Raw genomic sequence first — 23,355 nt, 5'->3', positions numbered from 1 at the left:
ATTCCCCTGCTTAGAGAATGACCACTGGGGAAATTTGGCCACCTCTGGAAGGGGCCTTGCAGTTCCTGTGTGTTAAGTGCTGTACAAGTGAAATTATCCCAGTTATGGTGGATGGGTGTTCCTGACATCACCCATATTTCTTGTGGGTTGGGAAGTGAAAGTTTGATGACTATCCAAGCAACTATGCAGTGGATTTAAGGAGGGATTAGGAGTGCATAATAATGATACAATGTGTATGTGGCACAAAACAGTGAGCACTTAAATGTAATAAGCAGAGTATAAATAGTTCTGCATCCTTTTTCCATGCAGGCCAGTGTCTCCTTGAAGCGCCTCAGGGTGTTCCTGTCTCATGAAGAGTTAGATCCTGACAGCATAGTCAGGGGTCCCATAAAAGAGGGTGAGTTTCTTTGCCTATTGCAAATAATTGTGTACAGGTTTGGGTGGTTTCTTTTGCATTCTATAACAAATTTATTGCATTTTTGGTGGGTTTCACTGATAAATTTGAGCCAAAAAACAGAGATGGGAGTTTGTAAAATGAAAATTATGTAAAGGTTCTTCTTCCTTCTCAGATAGTTTCTTTCCTCTCCACTCCACAACTGATTTTGCAGTGCTAGAGATGCAGCTGATTTAGTTGGTATCTCTGTGTAGCTGACATTCATGTACCTCTTGGTTCCTGAGTAAGGGTAAGCTTGGAACCTCTGCTAAATTCAGTAAAAGCAGAACACAAGTTTTTGGTAAGCAGTGGGTTGTTGTTGTTCTGAAAAAGTAGATTTACACCTCTGCCCATGTGTGTTTGGATTGACTTCTGTGGCAGGATCCAGAGCACACAGTTTAGCTGCTTGCACTGGTACTTTTATAAATATGAGTTTTCTCTTTGCAGCTGAAGGATGCATTGTTGTGAAGAATGCAACGTTTAGCTGGGCCAAAACGGATCCTCCTTTGCTGAATAGGTAGGGATTGGTACCCTTCATTCCACTCCATAATCTTTCTGCATCACAAATGATCTATATTTGAGTTATAGAGTACATATGGAGAAGAGTTTGTTGCCATAGAGAGAGAACAAATAACATCAGTTCTATATATTTTTTTTTTTTGATTGGGGCTTTGTGAACTAGAGGGACTTTGATTTTATTGCATTTATGGAATGCGTAAAGGGTGGTAGCAAGAGATGTAGGGATGGAGGAAGAGAGAGCTGCAGGGCATTCCGGGCTCTTGCTGTGTGCCGCAGGTGGGATGAGCACGGCTAGAGGATGCAGCCAGCTCTGGTCCCTCCTGTTCGCCTGTATCCCCAGGCTCTGTTTTACAGCCTGATTCTCACTGTACTCTGCTATCCCTGATCCCGGGCTGCAGAAAGCAAACAGTGATGCAGCTACAAGCTGTGTCTTCCCTGTGCCCTGTTCCCTTTCTTAACTTTGGCTGCTTTTTCTTGGGCCTTAAATGGCAAATTCTTTGGGACAAAAATGCTGTGTTTACATGTATGTTCATAGAACACTTGAGAGAAATCTTGGCAAGGCTGGGTCACAGTGCTTTTTTTTCTTTCTTTTTTCTTCCCCTTTTGACTAATTATATATTAAGATGCTGTGTTCTAAATATGAGGAGAACTGGGTGCTTTCTGAATGAGAGGTTTGGATTTTCAAGCAGTTGAAATTTCAGCACTGAGTCAGTATTTGCAGTGGGTGTTCACACTGCAGCTGGTTTTGGTTGGGCAGTTCAATTGACTGTTTAACTACTGGGGTGTGCCAGCAAGCAAGGCTGAATTATGTGCACTTTATTTCAGCATTAATTTCACTGTTCCCGAAGGCTCCTTGGTGGCTGTTGTTGGTCAAGTTGGCTGTGGAAAGTCTTCACTGCTGTCTGCATTACTGGGGGAGATGGACAAAAAGGAAGGCTACGTGGTTGTCAAGGTGTGACATGCCTGAAGAATTGTTCAGCTGTTTGTGGGTAGTGCCAGAGGGTTTCTAGATTTCCAAGTAGTGTGAAGAGGGAAGAGAGAGCGTTTCAAATGAATGCACTTTTTAGCCTGATTTCCTGGCAAACCATGTATATGCCTTAGCTTGCACTCTGTGTAATTGCTTGTTAAGCCTTGACCCCACAGCATCCAAATCTGTTGGTGTCAGATTTAGCCACATAAAACAATGGAGGTGTCAAAGATGAGTGTTCTGGTGAGTCTTGTTAGCAGCTGGGTATGAGATGGGGATACCCTGTTACATATTCTCTGAGGAAGAGCAGTATTGGGCCCTACCTTCTTAGACATCAGAGAATTACAAGGAGAGAGGGTGCACCCAGAGACCTGAATGTGGGAAAAGCTGCTGTTGCAGTTCGTTTGTTCTTGGACATCAGAGCTGCACAGAGCTAACAGAGAAAAAAATGACCTGGAAAGAAAATTACTTTAAGAGCAAAACAAATGCGTTCCATTTGAAAGTCTGTAGGTTTGGCCACCTTCAAAATTGTTGTGGAAAAATAAAGTAGTTGAGATCTGAATCACTAATTATTAGTGCAGAAAGAGAAGACAGAACTGATACTCAAAGCAAAATACTCTGTATTATCTCAGTCTCTTCCTTTGAAGTGACTTTTATATGAAAACCACTTCCTCTGCTTTCTACAGAAATCTCTTGGCAGGGGTACATTTGTTAAACACTTGCATTCCAGATTAAACTCTTTTGTGCAGAACATAATTTATAATTATATGAAAGAAGTAATACTTTTGACATGCAGTAATTGTGCAAATGTTCTCTAAACAAATGTTTCCTCCAGGTTTATGTTAATCATATTTTGTTTGAAGTCCTTTATTTTCCACCAATGCACTTTGATACATTCACTTGTAGAGAGGATTATAAAAATAACATTTTGGAGGAGGTGGTAGCCCAAGAAGTACTTTGTTTGGAAATGACTGTAGGTAATTTGTGAGGTGATTAGCACTGCCTGCCTCACAAAGCCCTGCTGTGCTTTGACTCTCTGTGCAGACTCTTAGTCTAAAGTACTGAACTTTACTTTTCTTGCAGGGCTCTGTAGCCTATGTTCCTCAGCAGGCCTGGGTCCAAAATGCAACTCTGGAAGATAACATTGTCTTTGGAAGGGAGATGAGTGAGAGCCGGTACAAGCGTGTGATCGAGGCCTGTGCACTGCTGCCTGATGTAGAGATTCTTCCTTCAGGAGACAAAACAGAAATAGGAGAAAAGGTATTTCAATACCCACTCCACCTTTAACAGTGCTATTGCTTGTAGTTAAGGCTGTGTGACTTCTATTTTACTTTATCTCAAAGTTGTATTGAATTTAAAACATTCAGAGCAGAAATCCTCTAGAATAAGATGCAGATTTGAAGTGTGTTTTCCTTCTCTTTGAGCCTCAAAGGGGAGGAAGGAAACCTGTCCTCAGTTAGGAATGTAAAACCATCTTGTAGTGACAGTTTTTAATTGTCTCTAAGTTGCTATGGTCATAAAGCTGAAAAATATATAGAAACAGGAAGAGAAAAATCTTCTGAACACTTCAGTTTCATTAAAAACAAGCAAACACCCCTCCAACCCCAACCTCCCCCTGGAAAATCCAAACCACAATTCACACAAACAACCATCACCCCGAATCTGGCCCTTGGTTACTGAAGCAAGGGTGGTGTGGGGTTTGGGAACTCGCATGGATGTTGTAGTGCTGTGCTGTGGACGCAGGAGCCGGTGCCCTGTACCAGGAGCTGGCAGGGGGTGTGTGTGTGGCTGCTGGGGGTTCTCTGAGCTGCTGCCCTCAGGTACTGGCACGTGTGCTCTGCCTGCTGGCGGGGTCCAGGTGGGCTGTAGCTCCCAGCTGTCCATAGAGCTGGCAGCCCCACATGCAGTAAAGGTGCAGCTTTATCTTCCTCATTGGTCAGCAGGCCAGTCACATTGTAGAGCGTGAAGAGAGTTTGCTTCCTAAATCAGAGGCAGCAGTGCAGAAATAGAGCTGAGAAGAAAAGTAGCTTCTGACTGTACAGAGTTAGGTAGGTCAGTCAGGGTTAATTGCCTTACAAGACTAGCAAACTTTGTTTTTTGACTAGCCCTTCACTGTCAGTGAGAACAGAATAGATGTGCTTCCTTCCAAGAGGATTGTGACTGATTGCTTATGCTGTTGTGGTAATGAAATTATTTGTGGAGATCTGTTCCATGCAATGTTGAAATTCCTCTAATTTAAATAAATCACCTATGACTTGTGTCTTTCCTGACCTGTATCAAGACATCATCTTTCAGCTGTAAATAAAGGATCACGTTTTCTTGTTTCCCCAGGGTGTGAATTTGTCTGGAGGACAGAAACAGCGAGTCAGTCTTGCTCGGGCAGTTTACTGCAATGCAGATGTCTATTTACTTGATGATCCTTTATCAGCTGTTGATGCTCATGTTGGGAAACATATTTTTGAAAAAGTTATTGGACCGAAAGGAATCCTGAAAAATAAAGTATGTTATAATGTCTCTAGAGAATGCTTTTTCTTGGCTGAGTTCAAATAATTACAAGTTTGTCAAGTTGCATATTTAGGCTTTTGTTTCTAACATCTGAAAAATGAAAGAATCCTTCTGCAATTTTTAGAGGACTTTATAAAGCACTGAGATTTTTGTTGTGAAAGGTGCTTTGGTTTCTGTAATTCAAAATTATTTAATGGAAAAATCAAGACAGTTTTCTCTTAAAAATGCTGCATGCCTGGCCCTCATTACTATTCTATTATACACAGAATTCAAGCGGTAAAGAGCAGTAGTCCAACCATGGTATTCACTAATCTGAGATGATAGAAACCCTTTATTTCTCTTTTGCCTTTTAGACTCGGGTTTTGGTAACCCATGCAGTCAACTATCTGCCTCAAATGGATACAATTCTGGTAATGACTGATGGAGAAATCTCTGAGATGGGCTCCTACCAGGAGCTGCTGCAGCAGGATGGGGCTTTTGCTGAGTTTCTTCGTACATATGCTAATGCTGAACAAACCATGGAGAACAGTGGTAAGCTCACAAATAAACTCTCTTGATGTCTGTTGTCTTAGTAAGGGAGTCCTGTTAAAGGAAAAACCATAGTACTTTCTGTAGGTAGGAAAGTTAAAAGAAATTACTATTTCTTGTGATTGCCTGTATAGGTAGAGGTGCTTATTTCTTGAGGGTGTTGAAGGCTGTGAGGTTAAACACACATTCTTTCTTAAAAAGAGGAAAATGTGTTACAGATCTGTAGTAAAATTTCCTCTCAGTGCAAAATTCAGATGGTAGTGAGACTGCATGAAGGCCAGCTGGGGTTTGTGCACCCTTCCTGTCTCTGTTAAGATGTGTCTTCTTTATGCAGCTAATTCCTTTGGGGATGGGGAGGAGGAAGAAGCGGCTCAGTGCTCTACCTGCTGTCCTTGACTCCTACTTCTGCTTTACAAAACAGCTGTAGAGTTGCACTGGTACAGGAATATACTTTAGATTTATTTTTCTTTTATCTACAGACAGTTGCAGTATTGGATTTTAATAGGGGAACTTAGTCTTTGCCTCCAGCCTGTTTTCTTCACTCTCTTGCCTGTAGTGATTTCCTGACACTCCTGCTGAGAAGAGCAAGCAACCCCTGCACTGTGCTGGCTGGGGTTAAGTTGTGTTTGGTAGCACATGCTGAGTGCTGCAGACAAGGCTTTGGGAACAAGGAGGGGCCTCTGAGGCTGCTTTTTGCTTTGTCTTCTATTTGGAAAACTGTTGGTTCCTTCCCATTCCCTAGAGGGAACACAGAGGTGTTTTTTGGTGTACTCCTCACATGTCCATCGTGGGCAAAATGGAAATGGTGCCACATTTACCTGCACTGATGCAGCTGGAAAGTGTTAAAGAGGTGTTGAAGGGCTTCCTTTGGCAAGGAGCTGCTCCTGGTGCTCATGTCAGAGTTGCCTGTGGGAGGGCTGTGATGGTCTGCCTTGCTCTCCAAAGCTCTACCTCTGAAACCTCCACTGATTGTTCCAGGCTGCCAATTTGCATTGTGCCCCTGAGGCAGCTCTCTAGGTCCAGGCTGGCACCAGGCTGCCCCTGGAGTCAGGAACGGGCAGGGTTTGTTTCGTGCCTGTGCAAGGTGGCATCTTCTCCTGGCTCCCTCTTCCAAGGAGCTGGATTTGGGGATGGTCTGTCATCTTGAGGCTCAAGCTCAGGCTGCCCTGCTGTGTGCTAGCATTCCTCTTGGAAAGTTCTTGTGGTAGTCCCAGCTGTTGCTCTGCAGACTGGGATGCTGGTTTGGGTGGATGCTCTAAGCAGCAGGTGCTGCATGGGTGGGTGTCTCACTGTGGAGAGCTTGTGGGAAGAGGTTCTGTGGAAGCAGGATCAGGTTAACTTCTGTGTATGTTCTGTAGGTGCTTCTGTAGCTACTTAGGGCACAGTCAGACTTGTTGCAGTCTTCAGTGTATGTGAAATTTTAGGCAAATAAACTTTCTCTGTGCTTCCCTAGGCAGTTAACAAGTTGACTTTAATATGAAGATTTGCCTCATTTAATAGTCATGTTCTTTTAGTCTTTGTCTTCTCCCATTTTCAAATGTGGAAAAGTAGGTTTTGAAATCCTTTTCATTAAACTAAATTACTTTATTTTTCCATTTAATTACTGAATTTTCTTTTGGAAAGTGAGCCAGTGCTTTATCTTCTGCCATGGTTCTCTGCAGTTTACTAATAAGAAGCACTTCTAACTTCAGTATGACCCTGGTGATCTGGAGTGGATTGCTGTATCACAGGGTTGGCCTATTTGCAGCATATTTGTTCATCAGTTCCACTCAAGTGATCTTCTGCCAATGGTAAAAAGTGAAAAGTAGAGTAATTTCTTGTCTGATTCACAGGGATGATATTCATGTTTATTGAATGTGTAAAGGTCACTATTACTAAGAATCACAGGCTCTTGGATGGACACAGGAGTCTGTGACAGGAGTCAGACTGAGTTGGCTGGAGGGTATCTGCACACCCACTCCTAAAGGGAGGCTCCCTCGTGTCTGAAGCTCTGTGTTGGCAGCCTGAGAACACTGTGGTTTGGTGCTTTCTGGCTGGAATGCATCTGCTCTCCTAGGGTGGGAAAGCCTCTCCTCCTACCCAGCCCCTGAGGTTTGACTGCAGCTCTGGTCCCTGTTGCCTCCCAGACTTTTTTTCTCGCTTTGGGATTCCTGAGGGTTACCTGTGCTCTACTGCTGCCTTTCCCATCCTCAGCTTCATGGGGTTTCTTCTCTGTGTGGGAAAACTGTGTTTGTGGCTTGCGATTAAAAATAGGTCAATTTCAGCAAACTTGATTCTGCCTTGGGTTTTGTGGTTTAGGTTATTCTACTTGGATGTGTGGTTGTAAAGATTGAAAATGGTAGAGTGTGTTCTGGAAAAAAGTTAATTATATATGCTTTTAGAGTCAGATCCTTCATTAGAAGGAACGATTCAACCTCTGGAAACAGGTAACTGTTTGCCATGTGGCTTTATATTAGTGCTTGCCTTGGAGAGTAATATGAGTAACTGCAGTTTATTTACAAGAGACTGAGTCATTATTAGAAGAATTTTATCTGCGCAGTGGAAGGTATTTGCATGGTTTGCATGTCCTTGTTTGTGTGAGCTGCAGCAGTTGGTGTGGCAGCTTGTAGGTAACTCAGCAGCAGCAATTCTGTATCTGAAAGGCTTCCATGAGGAAACTTTAAAGATGCACCCTGGACCTAGAAATGTAGTGAGTGTACCAAGAGAAGCATCATTCAGAATTGAGCCCTGAGGGTCCCTTTTGTTCTCAAATGTGTATTCAGTACTCACAGCTGTTCCCTTTTATAATTTCTGGGTACTTTTTTCTGCAAAACCCTCATTAGTGGGGTTATACCCTAAGTGCACGTGTCAGATTTACTATGGCAGTCTTGAGCATTTTTTGTTCTCAGAGCTAAATATGGTATAAGCAAGAAATCTTTGTGGCCTACAACATGAAATTAAATTTGAGCTTTTAGGGGAGGATGGTTTATTTGTGGTTTTGTTTTCTTCAGCAATGTTCTAAAGCAGTATGTCACTGGAATGCTTGCTGTTTTTCATATGGGAGCCTTTCAAAACAAATGCTGTCAAGTGCTTAAAATAACTAGCAGTCCCATCTTGGTTGGTCCTTATTCATATGAATAAGAACTAAGTTACTGAACTTTTTCACATTCTCTGCATTTTGTCTTTGTTAAGACCATGCTGAACAATTTATCTTTGGGTTTTTAGAGTAATGAACCAATATTCAGTTTGCAGACTGGAAAGGAAAGCAGTCCACAGTTAATGTGCTGATGATCTGTTTTTATGCATATATGTGCTTTAGTATAAAAACATGAAAATGTCAGACTCTAGATCTACACAAATTTTCCTGAATATCTTTTGAATATTTTCAGGTGGGTATCTTTGCATAAACTATGCAGAGCCTTTAAAAATGCAAAACTCCTTGTTGCAAATTCCAAATTAACTTTCACACATGAAAATAGAGTTCCATTTACTGACTGCTAACATTTCAGGAGTCAGACATTTGGTTTTTATAGGGAAAAGTGTCATAACCTGAACCTAGAAGTTTTACTCATGGCACTATAGTACACTGAATTAAATTGTTCAAAAAAGGGTGCTATTTCAAGCTGACAGGTTTTCTGGAGTGTGCCACATCTTGGTACAAGCGGGATGTTGTGGGATAACAATTCATGGAAAGATCTCTTGCTTAAAGTCACCTGATTCCTACAGTTGCCTAAAACACCAGGCTTTTGCACGTTTCTTCCTGCTCAGCTTTGCAGGAGGACTCAAAGTTACTAGCACGTGCCTGCTGTTCTTACAGCTTCACTCCATCGTTTACAGAATGTCTTCTCATTGCATTTTAAAATAAAAATAATTTTTAACTAACTATGTAGGAACTGTGGTTTGACAAGGAGTGGCTAGAGTGTTGGGTTTTTTCCCATGGAGTGGGTCACACGTGACTTGGTGTTGCATGCTTGAACATAAAGTATGTCCTCATTATTGTATTACGTTATCATTACTGACCTACATTTTCTAGAAAAATAAATGTTCCCTGTCCTGGCACTTAACCCTCTTGGGGGTTGAACTAAACTGATTTGTACACCTGGTCAATTTTTGTAAATACTTGTGTTCCCTGCTTCGTTTGCATATTAAGACTGCAACTGGCAATTCAGATTGAAGTGAAATGCTTGTGTCTCTTTGCCTAACCATTTTCATGTTTACTTTTACTTTTTCACCCTCTCAGATACAAGTAGTCCATCTGCAAAGGAAGGCAAGCCTATAGAAAATGGAGTCCTTGTGAATGAAGGCCCTGAAAAGCTTATGCATAGGTGTGTATTCTCCTTTATTTTTTTCTTCCTCTTGCCCTGCATCCTTTCAAACCAGTCACTCAGATGTGAATAAACAGTAATTTGATGGTCATGGTATTTGTTAGAAGAAAATATATCATGCTGGATCCATCAGCACGAGACAGGCAAAGCTGCTGTTGCTCTGTGGTTCCAGGTCCAGCAGTAGGAAATGCTCCAGCAGGCACCTGGAGCACCCACATAAGCACAGCACCACGTGGCCTCATCCAGGCCCCTCTCTGGCTGAGCAGGACAAGGTTTGCTGGTGGGAACACATTACTCGTGTCCATACAAGCTGGATCTCTGCAGTGGGTGGGCTCAGTCTCTGTCTGTGTGGGAGCTGCCCCTGGCACGTGGCAGTTGAACCTCTGGGGCTGCAGCCCCACTCCAGGCTGGTACAGGCTGTTGCACGTTTGTGTCTGCACACGCACAGCTCTCACAATACTCCTTCCATGTGAAGAAACTCTTGTGTTGTAGCAAGATATTGTGGGTTTGGCTTGCATAAAAGGGAGAGTGTTTTACTGGCTGGTCCAGCTTTTGTGTGTGTTCCCAAGGCTTCTGCATTTGACTGCTGTCAGATGGGATGAAGTGCCAGGTGGACCTTTAGTCTGACCTAATAGCAGCTGCTACTGTGCTTGCAAGTCACTCTGATGATACCTTTCCAAAATCATCTCCTAGTCTATGCCTTATTCTTGTGGGACTCTAGAGACACTGTATTTCTGGAAGCTAATGAGTGCCTGGGAGTTAAATTGCTTTTTTTGAGGTGAGTGCAGGTACCCTTTTTGCACTCCAGCTGCTGCTGTGCTGATGATGAGGTTTGGAAAGGCTGGTCTTGATGTCACAGAGCATTTTTCTTTCTGGAGTGGGATTGTGCAACCAAGACTTCTTTATCTCTCGACTTTATCTGTTACTTGCACCTGAACATGAGTGCTTGGGACCAGTGCGCTGAGGGGAGGAGGGAGGTCCGAGTAACCTCTGCCCTGTGATGGCTGGTTAGGACATCTCCATAGGAGTGTAAACCACTGACTGGGAGCTGTGCACTGTCAAAGCCCAGTTGTGAGATAAACACCTGTCCTATGTCAAGCTAAGACTAAAAAATAAACGTCTTCAAACAGGCAACTCAGTAACTCTTCAACATACAGCAGGGACACTGGGAAGCCACAACAGCAGAGCAGCACAGCAGAGCTGCAGAAGCCACTTGCTGAGAAGAATTCCTGGAAACTGATGGAGGCTGACACAGCAAAGACTGGGAGGGTAAGGTCTCCAGTTGCCACTTCCTGTGCCCTCGTTCAGTTTTGGAAAAATCTGTTTCAGAAGAAAATAACTTCTGAAGACCATGTAACTGGTGTGAGAACAGGCTGAGTGAATTCTTGAACTTGCTGCTTGTTGTGTAATACCTGATGGAAGTGTTGCCGTGCCCTCTGCTCCCGAACTTGAGCCCCGTGTTTGCCTGTGGAAAGAATGTCAACACAAAACTTCTGTGTGAGATGATGGGTCTGACCACATCAAAGTTTAGAAGGAGAAATGAAAACCTTGCAGATATTTCTTGGAGAGGGTATGACAAATTAGGTGACCTAATGAAAACTGCCCTTCAGTGTAAGGGGCTGCAATTGAGTCAGATGAATTAAAGGCAAATTTCCACTGTAGACATAAGTATCTAATCCCAGGATACCCAGGGCTTTTTGGGAAACCTGAGACTGGGAAAGTGGCAGTTAACACCTCCTAGCAATGTTGCTTGAATCCAAGCTTGGATTGCTTGTTGTTGGTTGAAGATAGATCATAGCATAGAAGCCATGTGGAGTAAGGGTTGGTTTGAAGGCTTTTTAATCTTGTGGTACAAAGAGAGAGCCAGAAACTGGAGCTCCTCAGTGAAGTTTTTGGCTCTGCTACTGATGCTCTGTGTTACTTCAGGCAGCTCCCTCCCTACTCCTCCCTTCCCTTGGATGACAAGGGAAGGATGATGTGTGCCTCCCCTGAGGGAATGTTGGATTTGGCATGTCTCCATGGAATGCTTTGCAGCATGTGTTCCCAAGCAGTGGCTCTCCAGAGTGCAGCTGCTGTGTTTTCATGGCCTGATGGAGGGATACTGACTTTAAATAGGTGTTGGAGAAGGGGGTGTTGCTGCTTTGAAACTTAGCTGCAAAATGAGTATTTCTTTTTGTCTTGTCTTTAGGTAAAGGCAACAGTGTACTGGGACTACATGAAAGCAATTGGAGTCTTTATGTCTTTCTTGGCCATTTTCCTCTTTATGTGTAATCATATAGCCTCCTTGGCTTCCAACTACTGGCTGAGTTTATGGACAGATGATCCTGTTATCAATGGGACACAGCAGAACACAACTCTCAGACTGGGAGTATATGGAGCACTGGGAACTTCTCAAGGTTTGCTTGGTCTTGTGTATTTTAAGATTTGCTGATTCAGTGTTTCTAATGCTCTTGGTGCCTGCAGCAGCATTTTGCTAAGGATTTGAGTGTCGGTTTTTGTAAAAGATGAAAAACCTGAATTTAAAAAACACCAAGAAAACCAACCTATAAAATTATTCAGTTAGTAAATGCGGTTTTTCTTTCATTTGTACAAAGTGAGAAGTGTTTTGCTGGTTGATGAACCAGAATTGTGACAAAATGTCTGATCTGAGAAGTGGCTCCTTGGCCTGTCAGCAGACTGTGCTGGCCTGGTGTGCAGGGGCAGTTTGTCACCAGAGCCCATGGCTGTGCTGCCTCCCTGCAGCCCCAGCCTGGCTCAGCTGCTCTGGCTGGGCTTTGCTCTGGCTGCTTGTGGCTCCATCCAGGGCACTGTGGAGAGGCTGCTTCAGTCATGTTTTGTTTTGTGTCCTCTTTGTGGTTTAGAGTTTGTTTGCCATGAAACCCAACACCCCAAGTACCCCACTTCAGAATTGGTATGAAAATCCCACAATAAAAAACAAATGCCAAGTGAAAATTCAGTGACTTTTACTCAGGGAAAGTGTTCAAATATTACACAAATTTTTGTAATGGAGAAGCAACTTCTTCCATGAAAGGAATGTGATGTTTTCACTGATTTTTTTTTTTTTTTTTAATTACTTGGTGTATTTGCTGAGTCTACCTGAAATGAACCCTAGTTCTCAGGATTATTGTACTAGAGACATGCTAATGCTCAGTGATAACAAAATGAGGAAAATGTTTTGTGTGAGAGGTGGCAGCAGTTAAAAATGAGTCTCCTTTTCTAGGTATTGCTGTGTTTGGCTACTCCATGGTTGTGTCAATAGGAGGAATATTTGCATCACGACACCTGCACCTCAACCTGCTGCACAACGTGCTCCGGTCTCCAATGAGTTTCTTTGAACGCACTCCCAGTGGGAACCTAGTGAACCGTTTCTCCAAGGAGATAGACACCATTGACTCCACCATTCCACCCATCATCAAGATGTTCATGGGCTCCACATTTAACGTGATTGGGGCTTGTATCATCATTCTGCTGGCCACACCTATAGCTGCTGTCATCATTCCACCCCTGGGACTTGTCTACTTGTTCGTGCAGGTAAAGAGTGTTACCTGGGGGAACCAGGACCAGCAGTCACATCTTCTGTTATTTAAGACAGCTCTTACTCTGCACTAGGAAGGATTTCAATGTGTTGGATTTGAGTCATGCTTGACTGACTGTGCTTTGCATGGTTTACTGATAACCTGACGTTAGCACAGCCTTTCCTTCCTTTGTCAAGTGTAAAATGACCTCTGTGCAGAAGTAAATCCTTTGATACTTACTTTATAAAAATGCCATTAGATTTTGTGGCAAATATGATGGGCTCTGAGCTTGATGCTCAGAGCCCAAATATGGAAAACATGTGGGCTTTTCCAAAACCTCTTTCCAAATATGAGAGTAATCTTTAGAGGGGTGTGTGTCTGTATTGCTCATGTGCCTGTTTCATCAGACTATTGTCTACAGAGCAAGAGAGTGGGTGGCAGCCTTTCACTCCTGTCCTGTGTGGGCAGGGTGTGCTTGCTTCACTGTGGCTTTACTCCTAGAAACTGGTAGAGCCTGCACAGATAGAAGAGAATAGCTGAGGTTTGGCTCTTGAATTAGTAAACCCATTTGGCTCCATGAGTAAACCTTAAAAGTGGTGATGTGTGTTTTATATGGTTGAACTAAACTTTCTGATAAAAGAAAGAGGAGAAAATGGCTCTGGCATGAGATGGTTTGATTGACAGTTGTTTAAAGGCAGCAGAATGTATGCAATGGTCTTTTAGGCCTAAAGGTGTTGGAGAGGGGTGTGTATTTCCATGTGTAAGTTGAATCTCTGTCACTAACAGCCCGGATGGCAGGGAACTGTTTATGATTCCCCTTGTTTTTCCAGACACAGTCTGGATGTAACCATAATTCTCATACTCTGATTTGCAGAGATTTTATGTGGCCACTTCGCGGCAGCTCAAGCGCCTTGAGTCCGTCAGTCGTTCTCCTGTGTATTCCCACTTCAATGAGACTCTCCTGGGAGTCAGTGTCATCCGAGCCTTTGAGGAGCAGAAACGTTTCATCAAGCAGAACGACATGAAGGTGGATGAGAATCAGAAAGCTTATTATCCAAGCATTGTTGCAAACAGGTAACAGTGGAACAGCAGTTATCTGGGGAGGACATGGATCTGCTGGCTGTGCTCCTTATCAGTCACAGCTCTTGGCATACTTATCCAGGGGAGGGCGGCCTGTGTGGATAAATCAGTTTCAGAGATGTTTTGTTTAAACTTCTGTGATGAAATTAAAATTACTTCTGAATCTCTCATCTTTCTGAGAGTTCCTGCCTTACTGCTGGCTTATATTCTTTTAAAAAGTTTTGATTTATTGATCCCAGTGTCCAGAAAGCAGTTGTAGTTAAGACAGGAATTTATGCACCTGAAACATTCATTAATTTTGGATGCCTCTAGGTTCACATGCTGCTGAAGCAGAACCTCACATATCTTGCAGTGCCTGTGTCACTAGCAGGACACACATGCCATATTATTAATCTTACATTAAAAAGATGTGTGACAGACCATTTGTTGTCCACATCCCTGATCTCTGTGGGTGAAGTACTGGAAAGATGTTTTTGTGCCCTGCAGGTGGCTGGCTGTGCGTCTGGAGTACGTGGGGAACTGCATTGTCCTGTTTGCAGCGTTGTTTGCAGTGATTGCACGCAACAAACTCAGTGCGGGGCTGGTTGGCCTCTCAGTGTCCTACTCACTGCAGGTAAGTTGGCCTTTTTTAAAAAGAGCAAAACCTCTGAATTGTTAGACTGCATCAGAAAGTCAGAACCTTGATACGGCTTTGGATGGAAAACTAATACAAGGAACATAGAAAATAATAATTACGAATAGTGTCTGAGAAGATGCTGGGAAGTTTCCTCTGTGCCTTCCCTGTGGGAGAGGATGTGGCCAAGGTGTCTCGTCCCCTGCATCTTAAAGGCATTTGGGCTTTCCTCCTGTCCAGCACTGATTAGTCAAGATCTTGCCTGTGTTTATGCATTCCATGAAATTGCAATGCTTTGGTTGTTCCATGCTTTTCATTTATTGCAGGTGTAACCTATTTAGTGTAAACTGCTCTCTGACTTCTTTCCTTCTCGCAGATTACAGCTTACTTGAACTGGCTGGTACGCATGTCATCTGAGCTGGAAACCAACATTGTTGCTGTTGAAAGAGTCAAAGAATACGCTGAAATGGAGAAGGAGGTACTTGTGGAAGTCACTGCCCTATTCTGAGGTCTCAGCTGCCCGCTGAATGGGTTGGAGGGTGGGCCTGTGCTCTGAGCTGAGGGGTGGGACAGAGCTCAGGGCTGTGAGTGCCTGCCAGGGACAGGCTGGGTCTCAGTGGGGAGTTCCTGTTGGCGCTTTTGTGTTGCATCCTCTGGTATTTACAGAGTGCTGTTTAGGAAATGTGCTCTTACATCCTGGGCTAAGCAGTAGGTCTGTACAAATGTTTTGGTTTCCTAAGTCTTTAAACATCACATTTTTATTTGTTTCTCTTTTTGCACTCAGTATGGGGAATAAAAAGGTTTTACTTTTTTTTGTTTTGATTTAAATCGCATAACTCATTTTATCTGCAGTTGTTCCCTTTATGGTTACAGAGTTCCCTGGGGCTTCTCTTTGCCTTGCTTATCACTTGAACCTGACCTGGGTCACTATTTTTGCAACCAAACATTATGAAGACCCTTCCTAGAATTTTTTCTTGAGTTCTGGTAGCAGACCAGTGTTTATAAATTTAAAAGCCTTTTTATTTGGCAGTGGCAGTGAATGCAGTGGGGTGTGTTCTTTCCTTTCTCTCCTCTGTGGGAGGCTGAGGTAGCAGCTTTTTACCAGCTTATTAATGTTCTAGTGCCCAGTCCCAGCTAAACTGCTTCTAGTTGCACATGTGGCTGCCCCAGCGGTTTCCTTGCTGTGGTGGGGTGTACAGACAGGTTGCCTGAATGTGTGCTGCCTGCATGATTCTGCCATTGGCAAGAGGAAAATTTATCCAGCAAGTGGGCCTTGAGGTAGCCAAGCCCTTGGCTGCACACACCATTTCATCTGTCTTGAGGTAATTCTCTCCCTCTCTTCTCATCACAGTTCCTTTTGCAAATTACACACTAAGAAGGATTTTTCTTAATTGCATTCTGTGAGTCCTCTGAGCCTGTGTTGGTTGAAGCAGGAGCTGATCAGAGGTGTCTGTGTGGCTCTTTCAGGCTGAGTGGAGCATTGAACAAACGGCCCCAGCCAGTAGCTGGCCCGAGGAAGGGAAGGTGGAGTTCCGAGGCTACGGTTTGCGCTACCGCGAGGACTTGGATCTGGTTCTGAAAAACATAAATGTTACCATCAATGGGGGTGAAAAGGTAATGACTCTGAATTCATAATAGAGCGTTGCAGTTCATAGGTCTGCATGCAAAAGCAGAAGAGAGGTTTAACCCTGTTGTGTGTCTGGGGTTCTTAAGAACTAGAAAAGCTTCTGTGGAATCAGCCCTGTTGAAACTGCAGATGTCGTGGGCTCTCAGCCTTTGCAAGGTGTGTTTTGCATCATGGATAAAGAGACACTGTTGTGTGGGGCTGCCAAGTATCACTTGGCCTGGTTTCACTGTGAGATGAGGTTTATCCTGTCTTCTCTCCCCTTCCCAGGGAATTTTGCTAATTTCTTTGCTGTAAGCAAAGAGAAGTAGGTTGCAAAGAGATTAATTTAATTATAATCTCAGGAAAATAGCCTGCAGAGGGGGGAAGTCTGATCTAGTGAGGCAGAAGTTGCAAGGTGAGACTGCAGGAAAAAATGGGACTTCAGAGCAGATTCTCTGGATCTGGCCAAGCTGATCTGTGTGTTTCTCCTCCTTCTTCCTTGCCCGTGCGCTCACACGTGTCCTACCCCAGTCCCGTGTGGATTCTCTGATGTCTGTTAATAGTGTGATCTTGCACAGCAGAATAAAAGGTAGCTGTGACGGATCTACTATCCAGCTTCCTTATTTGTGGTAGCCAGCTGGGCATTTGTTTTCTCCTGAGTGCACACTTTCTACCTACAAATAAGTATAGGTAGCAGAATGCTACCTCAAGTGGTAGGAATGGGCAGATGGCAAGAAGTGTATCAGCCCACCAAAGTAGCAATCTTTTATATTTATTTTTAAAAAAGAGAAGAATTGATCAAGACTTTGGTCTAACTGGGAAGTAAAACGTACAGTGTGAAACTGAGAGCTTTTGGTGTGCGGGTAACCCCAAAAGTAAGACAGCCTTCAGAAAATGTGTTGGTTTCAGGTGGAAATGCTTGGAAATGCTTTAACTCAGTAAGTTGTTCTTGTATTTCTTCCCAACAGATAGGAATAGTTGGAAGAACAGGAGCTGGAAAATCCTCACTTACTTTGGGTTTGTTTCGCATTAATGAAGCAGCTGAAGGTGAAATTATTATTGATGGGATTAATATCGCAAAGATAGGGCTCCATGACCTGCGGTTCAAGATCACCATCATCCCCCAGGTAGGTGCAAAATCCTGCCACTACCAGAACTCCTTGGGTAACAGTGATGTTTCCATAAAGTACTGAGAAGAAAATTGTTACTTCTGCTCTGATGTGTGCTATGAAATTCAGTCACTTCAGATTGCTCTTTCATGGACTTGAAACCAAGTTTTTCTCCCTAGGCTGGTTTCAGTTTGCCTGTGCCAGCTAACAAGTAGGAGCTTGGCTGTGGCTGAGCTGTGTTGTGGAAGTAAAACCTTGGCCGCTGGACTCAGGAGCTGATCGCTTACATGCTACAGACAGCTCAGCCTGAATGGGAAGGGCTGATCCCAGCTGAATACCTGCTTGGGATCCCTTTGTGAACTGGGCACAGTGTGTGCTATCAGTGCTGTTCTTTCACAGAAACCTGTACATAACCATCCCAGTCTAGCCCAGCAACTGTGGGTTTGATAGTCTTAAATATTTGGAAATACAGCTTTATGAGCATTGGATTTAGTCTCAAGTCTTTTTGTTCTTACTGTGTAGCCTTTATTGCCTGTTCTGATTCAAAGTAAGACTATAAAATGTGATGTTAATAATTACCATTGCAGCAGACTGGCAAAAACAAGTGAGCTCACTGTAAAAGGTTTTCTGCACCACTTCTTTTGGAAATCTGGAGGGGACCTCACTTTCTCCTTTTGATTGCTTTGCATCAGTATTTCCAAAGTAGTATTTCTTCCTATCCAAGAGAAAAAGAGGTGTAATTTCATTCATACTGCAGCTGAAGAGTTTTGAAATATTTACAGATGGTTAATTCCCTAAGAAGTGAAGAGTTGAGCAGGGAGGGCCTCTTTTGTTGCCTAGTGGTCCAGTAAAAAGAAAGTTGGCTGGGGTTTGGGTATTTTGGTTGGTTTGTTTGTTTTGTTGGGGTTTTTTTCTGAATTCACGAGTTCCTAACTAATGGAAAGGTCTGGACTGAAAGAATCTGCAGAGGGCAGAGGTCAGGCCCCCAAGAGGAGTAAGGAATAAGAGTGAGGGAGAATAACCTGTCACTGGAAGAAAACAAGCCCTCACTCCTAAATTCATTGCATTAGCATGCTTGCAGCTGCATCTGTACATGTTGTTTCCTTTTGTTATCTAAGAAATATTTTTGGAGCACTTGCCATGTTCTTTGTACATTGTCAATTACCTCTTTCCATGACCAGGATCCAATATTGTTTTCTGGCTCTCTGCGTATGAACCTTGATCCTTTCGACCAACACTCTGATGAAGACATTTGGAGGTCTTTGGAACTGGCTCACCTGAAGAACTTTGTATCATCCCTTCCTGATAAACTGAATCATGAGTGTGCTGAGGGTGGCGAGAACCTCAGGTAGGTCAAAGAACTGTGCTTGTGAAAATTCTAATACCTCCCAGGCCTGTGTGAGAATCTGGGGAGGCAGCTGGAGAATTCTTAATGTGTGACCAGGCTATCAACCAACTAGGTTTTATTCAACATGTTTTAGCTCTTGAGTTTGGGGATTTCAAATAATTTAAGAAATACTTGGAATGCTCTGAGGTTTGTCAATTCCCTTGGAAAGCATTTTAGCAGCAGCAGTTATTCTAAGGAAGCTGTTCACTTGCTATTTGCACTTTAACAGGGTTTTATGTGTTCAGTTTGTAGAAACCACTTAAGTCCAGTCCTCAACACTGCACTAATTCAGTGAATCAGCCTGATGCAGTTATGCTGAAACCACTTGTATTCTCTTACTGCATTGCGAGGACTTCATTTGAGGGGGATGTAGTTTCAGAAGCTGTTAGATATTCTGCAGGGAAATAGTAAGACTTACCTTATCTTTAGAACAAGGAATTGCCAGGTTTCAAAATGAATACCAATTAATGCTGCAAACTTGTTCTGACTTTTCTCCCCACCCCATCCCATCTGTGCAGTGTGGGACAGCGCCAGCTGGTGTGCTTGGCACGAGCTCTGCTCAGGAAGTCCAAAATCCTGGTTCTGGACGAAGCCACAGCTGCTGTTGATCTTGAAACAGATAAGCTCATACAGTCAACTATAAGGTCTCAATTTGAAGAGTGTACTGTATTAACTATAGCACATCGTCTGAACACAATCATGGACTACACGAGGTAAGGTGATACTGCTTTTATCTTGCTGACTGTGTGATCTGCACTGTGCTCAAAAAATCTTTGTGTTAGTTGGATGTTTACTGGTTCATTTCTAGCTGCCTCTGCACAGGGCTGCTGGAATCCCTGGTTTGATGGGTACGGTGTGCACGTTCTGGCTTGTGGTGGCTGTGCTTGGCCTGGGGAGCTCCTCTTGTCCCTCTGTCACACTGCTGTTGTGCTGTTCCTGCCTGGGCAAACTGGGAAGGGGAGAGAGGCAAGGACAGGAGTCTGTTCTTGGGTCTTGCCCTAATTTAGGCACAGACAGCATGGGGAATCCAAAGGGGCAGATCCTGCCCTCTGAAGTTTATTTGGTGTTTTCACTTTCCATCACTGCTGGTTATAGTTCATACAGCCTCCCTCAAGCTCAGCTGCCTTGCTAAGGTGTGGTTGAGGGCCAAGCTGTTGTCTTGTATTTCAGTTTTAGCTCTCTTGTCCCTTTTATCACAGAATGGCAAAGTGACCAGTGGTAGGATTTCAGTGTACTTTTGTAGCCCTCTCTTTGTGCTGTCAGCAGTGACAGATCAGAGGGAGGAGCACTGCCCGTGCCAGCCGCAGCCCCAGCAGTGCTGCCAGCAGGCGAGCACCCAGTTCAGCCATGGCAGTGGTGACACCAGGCAGCAGCCCCTGCCAGGGCTTGGTGACCATCTCTGCAGTGCCTGGCCATCCGTGGAGGGAGCTGCAACAGTGTTTAGCAGTGAGCTGACCGCTGACTTCGTGCACTTCCTTGTCCCAGCTGCATGTTTTTGTTTTGTCACAGAAGCTGTGTAACAGCAGTTGGTGTGGGGTGGTGTTATGGGAAGGTTATTTATCCCAGCTCTTGCAAGGTCTTACAGGCCCTCTCACACTTTGACAAGAAGTGCTGCCAGCTTGTTTCTGGCTGGCTCAGAGTGCAGTCCAGAGTCTCCTGGCTGTCTGCAGATGGCTGGGTAACCGTGTGCTACATAAACAATGCAGCACACAGACCATTGCAGTGAGAACCTCGCCTGTTCATACAGTCAGCACTGTCTTCACTTGCAAATAATGGCTATGCTGCAGTCTCTGTCTGCACACATATATCCATGTTCACTGGCTTTCTGGATCTCCTTGTGACCATTTTTTCTTTTTTTGTTTTTTTTTCTTTTTATCTCCTTGTTTTACAGAGTGTTAGTCCTGGAGAGAGGAGAAGTGGTGGAGTGTGGTACCCCAGACCAACTACTTCAGGAAAAAGGCATTTTCTATAGCATGGCCAAAGATTCAGGCTTGGTGTAGCATTTGAACTTGGCTATTTACTGTGGGGAAGAGGGAGGTGATACATTTGGAGAACTGTATCTTCTCCCCTGAGCTGGACTGAACCACACAGCTGAGTTTCAGACACAGTGAAGTTAGCCAGAGCATGGCAATGGAAGAAACATAAAGATACAATTTTTTCTTACACTTTATTTCTCCTTAGTATTGATTTTAGCCACCTTTAGGAGAAGCACATGGTGCAAGACACTTCAGAGACTCCTATTTTTTGCCTGAAATCTGTCATTATATGCTCAGATGTATGGCTGAGTGATTCATCAGAGAAGTTCAGAAAAGCTTTTTCTCCTCATCTACTCTTACTTTCTGAAGTTCCCTCCCTTTTATTTTTTTTTTTAAACATTTTTGCAAATGCTAGTTATTTGCTTGTTTGTGGATTCCTCATTTCATGAGCCATCTATTGTGGGATGCACTTGGAACATTTTGTGGCATATAGTACTATAGTCCAAAGATTTTTCTTCTTGTGAAATAAAATGTGTGCCAGACTTTCTCATTATGGCATTTACTGTACATGGTTGATGCTTTATGCATTGTCCTAAAGGTTTCATGTGTTTACAGCGTAGAGCAGCAGGTTCACTGTAATGTCAGTAGTGCTGATGTGAAAAAGCACAGTCAACTTCAAAGCAGTATTTAAGCATGTCTAGAATGACAATCACTCCAAAACCAAATTGGTGCAGCAGTTGGTGCATTGCTGTGTGCAGTCCCTGATCTTACACCCAGCTCACTCAGGAATTCCAGCTGGGGTGCCCAGTGCTGGTGCCACCTGTGGGGACGAGGCTGAGAGTGAGGATCCGCCTGAGCAGAGGCTGCAGGCTCAGGGTGATGTTGATTGTAACACCCTTGGCTTTGGCAGTTCTGTGCTTTCATAGCAGCTCTGCCACATCAAGGACCATTAGCCTTATATCAAAGAAACATGCCCTTCATGCTGCTGCTGTTGACTCTTAAATTTTGTGGGAAAATGTTCTGTTACAGTTGTTTAAAAAAAAATTAGTGTTTTTAAAGTTGTGTGTCAGAAGGGTCTAACAATTAAACTAGCAATGGAGTCTGGTTTTCAAGAGCCATGCTGAATTTTCATCTTTCTGTGGTAAGAAAAAAGTTACTTTTCTAATGTTCTAACTAGTCTTATTTTAAAGGAAAATGCTGGAAGAAAGCAAACTAAGTCAGATGGATCCAAATACACAGCACTGAGAATGTGGACTTCTGTGATTGATATTGCTGACCTTAATACTAGACAATTGTTGTTCTTAGAGTAAAGCTATTTATTTTTTTGTAAATTATGACTCTCTGAAATTGAATAGACTGGAAATTTCTTTGGTATTTTTTGTAATGACAATGCAAATATTTGCAAAGAACTTGCAGTAAAAAATTGTTTGAAAGAATGTGTTATTTCTTGCGTTGTGTTTGACAAAGGGTTTGCTTTGTCAGTTTAGCTTTTTGCCTTGAAAATAGAAATTGCTGGTCCTGCTTAGACTAATCATTCTGCTCGGCCTGATGTCTGGGGTTGTTAGGGCGGTGGGTAAGAAGCCATGAGTGCAGATAACTGTGCTGTGGTAGGGCTGGCTCATTTTGTGGTTTGCTGAGTAGCCCAGGTCATCATGATGGATCAGCAGAGCAGGAGTCACAGTGCTGTGCACCTTTGTCACCCCCAGTGGTGTCCATGGCCTGTGTCTGCCACGTCTCCTGAGCTTGGTGTGAGTTTTCTCTCTGGAAATGGAATGAGCAGGGGCTGACTGGGGAGTTTGGGGAGGAGCTGTGGGTTTTAGTTCTTCAAATCCTGGAACACTTGTGCAGCACTGTGATGGACAGAAGGGTGGAATGATTGGAGCGTGTGTTTTATAGGAACAGAGTAGGGGGCAGGTACCCCAGGGCAGAGCAGGGGGTCTGTGGGTAAGGGGTGTGGCTGGTGTTGTACATTAAGGTGGAGATGGAGCTCCCTGCAGAGACCCAGAGGAGAAACTGTGAATGTCACTGAGACACCTCTCCTGCTTGGGAACAGGCATCCTCCAGGAACACTTTGTGATCCTCCCCTTCTGCCCCATCCTTGGGAGACCCCTGGCAAGGAACGGGGAAGGGAGGTGCTGTACAGCTGAATTTACTGTATCTGATTTCAGTGCATGTTGATGTATCTTGCCTGACATTGTTTACTGCAACATGGAAGATTTCTCACATCTGGAAAAGCTGATTCTGCCAAAAAAACAGCTCAGAATTTTTAGGACACCTGAAAAAACCACCCTGTTTCATGTGTGTCAACAGAGCTACTTCTGTAAGTGTTCCCAGTCCTGACCCACAGAAGATCCTTTCGCGGTGTGACAACGACGTGGCACAGCAGCAACTGTGCTTTGGGTCACTGACACCTTTCACATTGTGCATCTTGTGACCATCTGGGGCACTGGGAGTGTGACTTGCACAGTTTGTGTTTGGCATCAACTTGGTGTAAATCAAGGCACGACACCTTTGATTTATTTTCTGGCTTTAGCAGTTTCAGTATTGCCTTAAAATTGGAATCATGGGACAAGGATTTTTTAAGGCAGCATTTCTCTCCTACATGCTATCTCCAAGTGTTAACTGTTTTATATATTTTGCTTTAACCAACTTCCAGATAACTTCTGTGAGACTTGAGCTCCAGATTCATCACAGTACTTGGACATATCTCTGGGGACTCCAGCACATGTGAAACATGGTGGGATTTTCACGTCATTTTGGGAATTGCTTTTCTTTTCCCTCTCCAGCACATGTGAAACATGGTGGGATTTTCA

General features: G+C 43.6%; 1 protein-coding gene across 1 annotated transcript in view; it reads left to right on the top strand.

The window, feature by feature from the left end:
* Nucleotides 1-21,978, top strand: part of LOC103615638 (multidrug resistance-associated protein 1) — a 36,706-nt gene extending 14,728 nt beyond the window's left edge. Inside the window, exons 13-30 of the mRNA XM_017734224.1 lie at nucleotides 310-397; nucleotides 881-950; nucleotides 1,778-1,904; nucleotides 3,003-3,179; nucleotides 4,251-4,418; nucleotides 4,778-4,955; nucleotides 9,172-9,256; nucleotides 10,414-10,525; nucleotides 11,445-11,652; nucleotides 12,477-12,787; nucleotides 13,646-13,845; nucleotides 14,338-14,464; nucleotides 14,841-14,942; nucleotides 15,932-16,078; nucleotides 17,039-17,197; nucleotides 18,361-18,527; nucleotides 19,085-19,279; nucleotides 20,458-21,978. Coding sequence (XP_017589713.1) covers nucleotides 310-397; nucleotides 881-950; nucleotides 1,778-1,904; nucleotides 3,003-3,179; nucleotides 4,251-4,418; nucleotides 4,778-4,955; nucleotides 9,172-9,256; nucleotides 10,414-10,525; nucleotides 11,445-11,652; nucleotides 12,477-12,787; nucleotides 13,646-13,845; nucleotides 14,338-14,464; nucleotides 14,841-14,942; nucleotides 15,932-16,078; nucleotides 17,039-17,197; nucleotides 18,361-18,527; nucleotides 19,085-19,279; nucleotides 20,458-20,566 — 2,730 coding nt within the window. The 3' untranslated portion in view covers nucleotides 20,567-21,978. The remainder of the gene's footprint in view (nucleotides 1-309; nucleotides 398-880; nucleotides 951-1,777; nucleotides 1,905-3,002; nucleotides 3,180-4,250; nucleotides 4,419-4,777; nucleotides 4,956-9,171; nucleotides 9,257-10,413; nucleotides 10,526-11,444; nucleotides 11,653-12,476; nucleotides 12,788-13,645; nucleotides 13,846-14,337; nucleotides 14,465-14,840; nucleotides 14,943-15,931; nucleotides 16,079-17,038; nucleotides 17,198-18,360; nucleotides 18,528-19,084; nucleotides 19,280-20,457) is intronic.
* Nucleotides 21,979-23,355: the final 1,377 nt, after the last annotated feature.

This window comes from Corvus brachyrhynchos, unplaced genomic scaffold (genome assembly GCF_000691975.1).
Source record: "Corvus brachyrhynchos isolate BGI_N302 unplaced genomic scaffold, ASM69197v1 scaffold5, whole genome shotgun sequence".
Lineage (NCBI taxonomy): Eukaryota > Metazoa > Chordata > Aves > Passeriformes > Corvidae > Corvus > Corvus brachyrhynchos.
The sequence above is the reverse complement of the archived record's forward strand: the minus strand, read 5'-3'. Positions and strand labels throughout refer to the sequence as shown.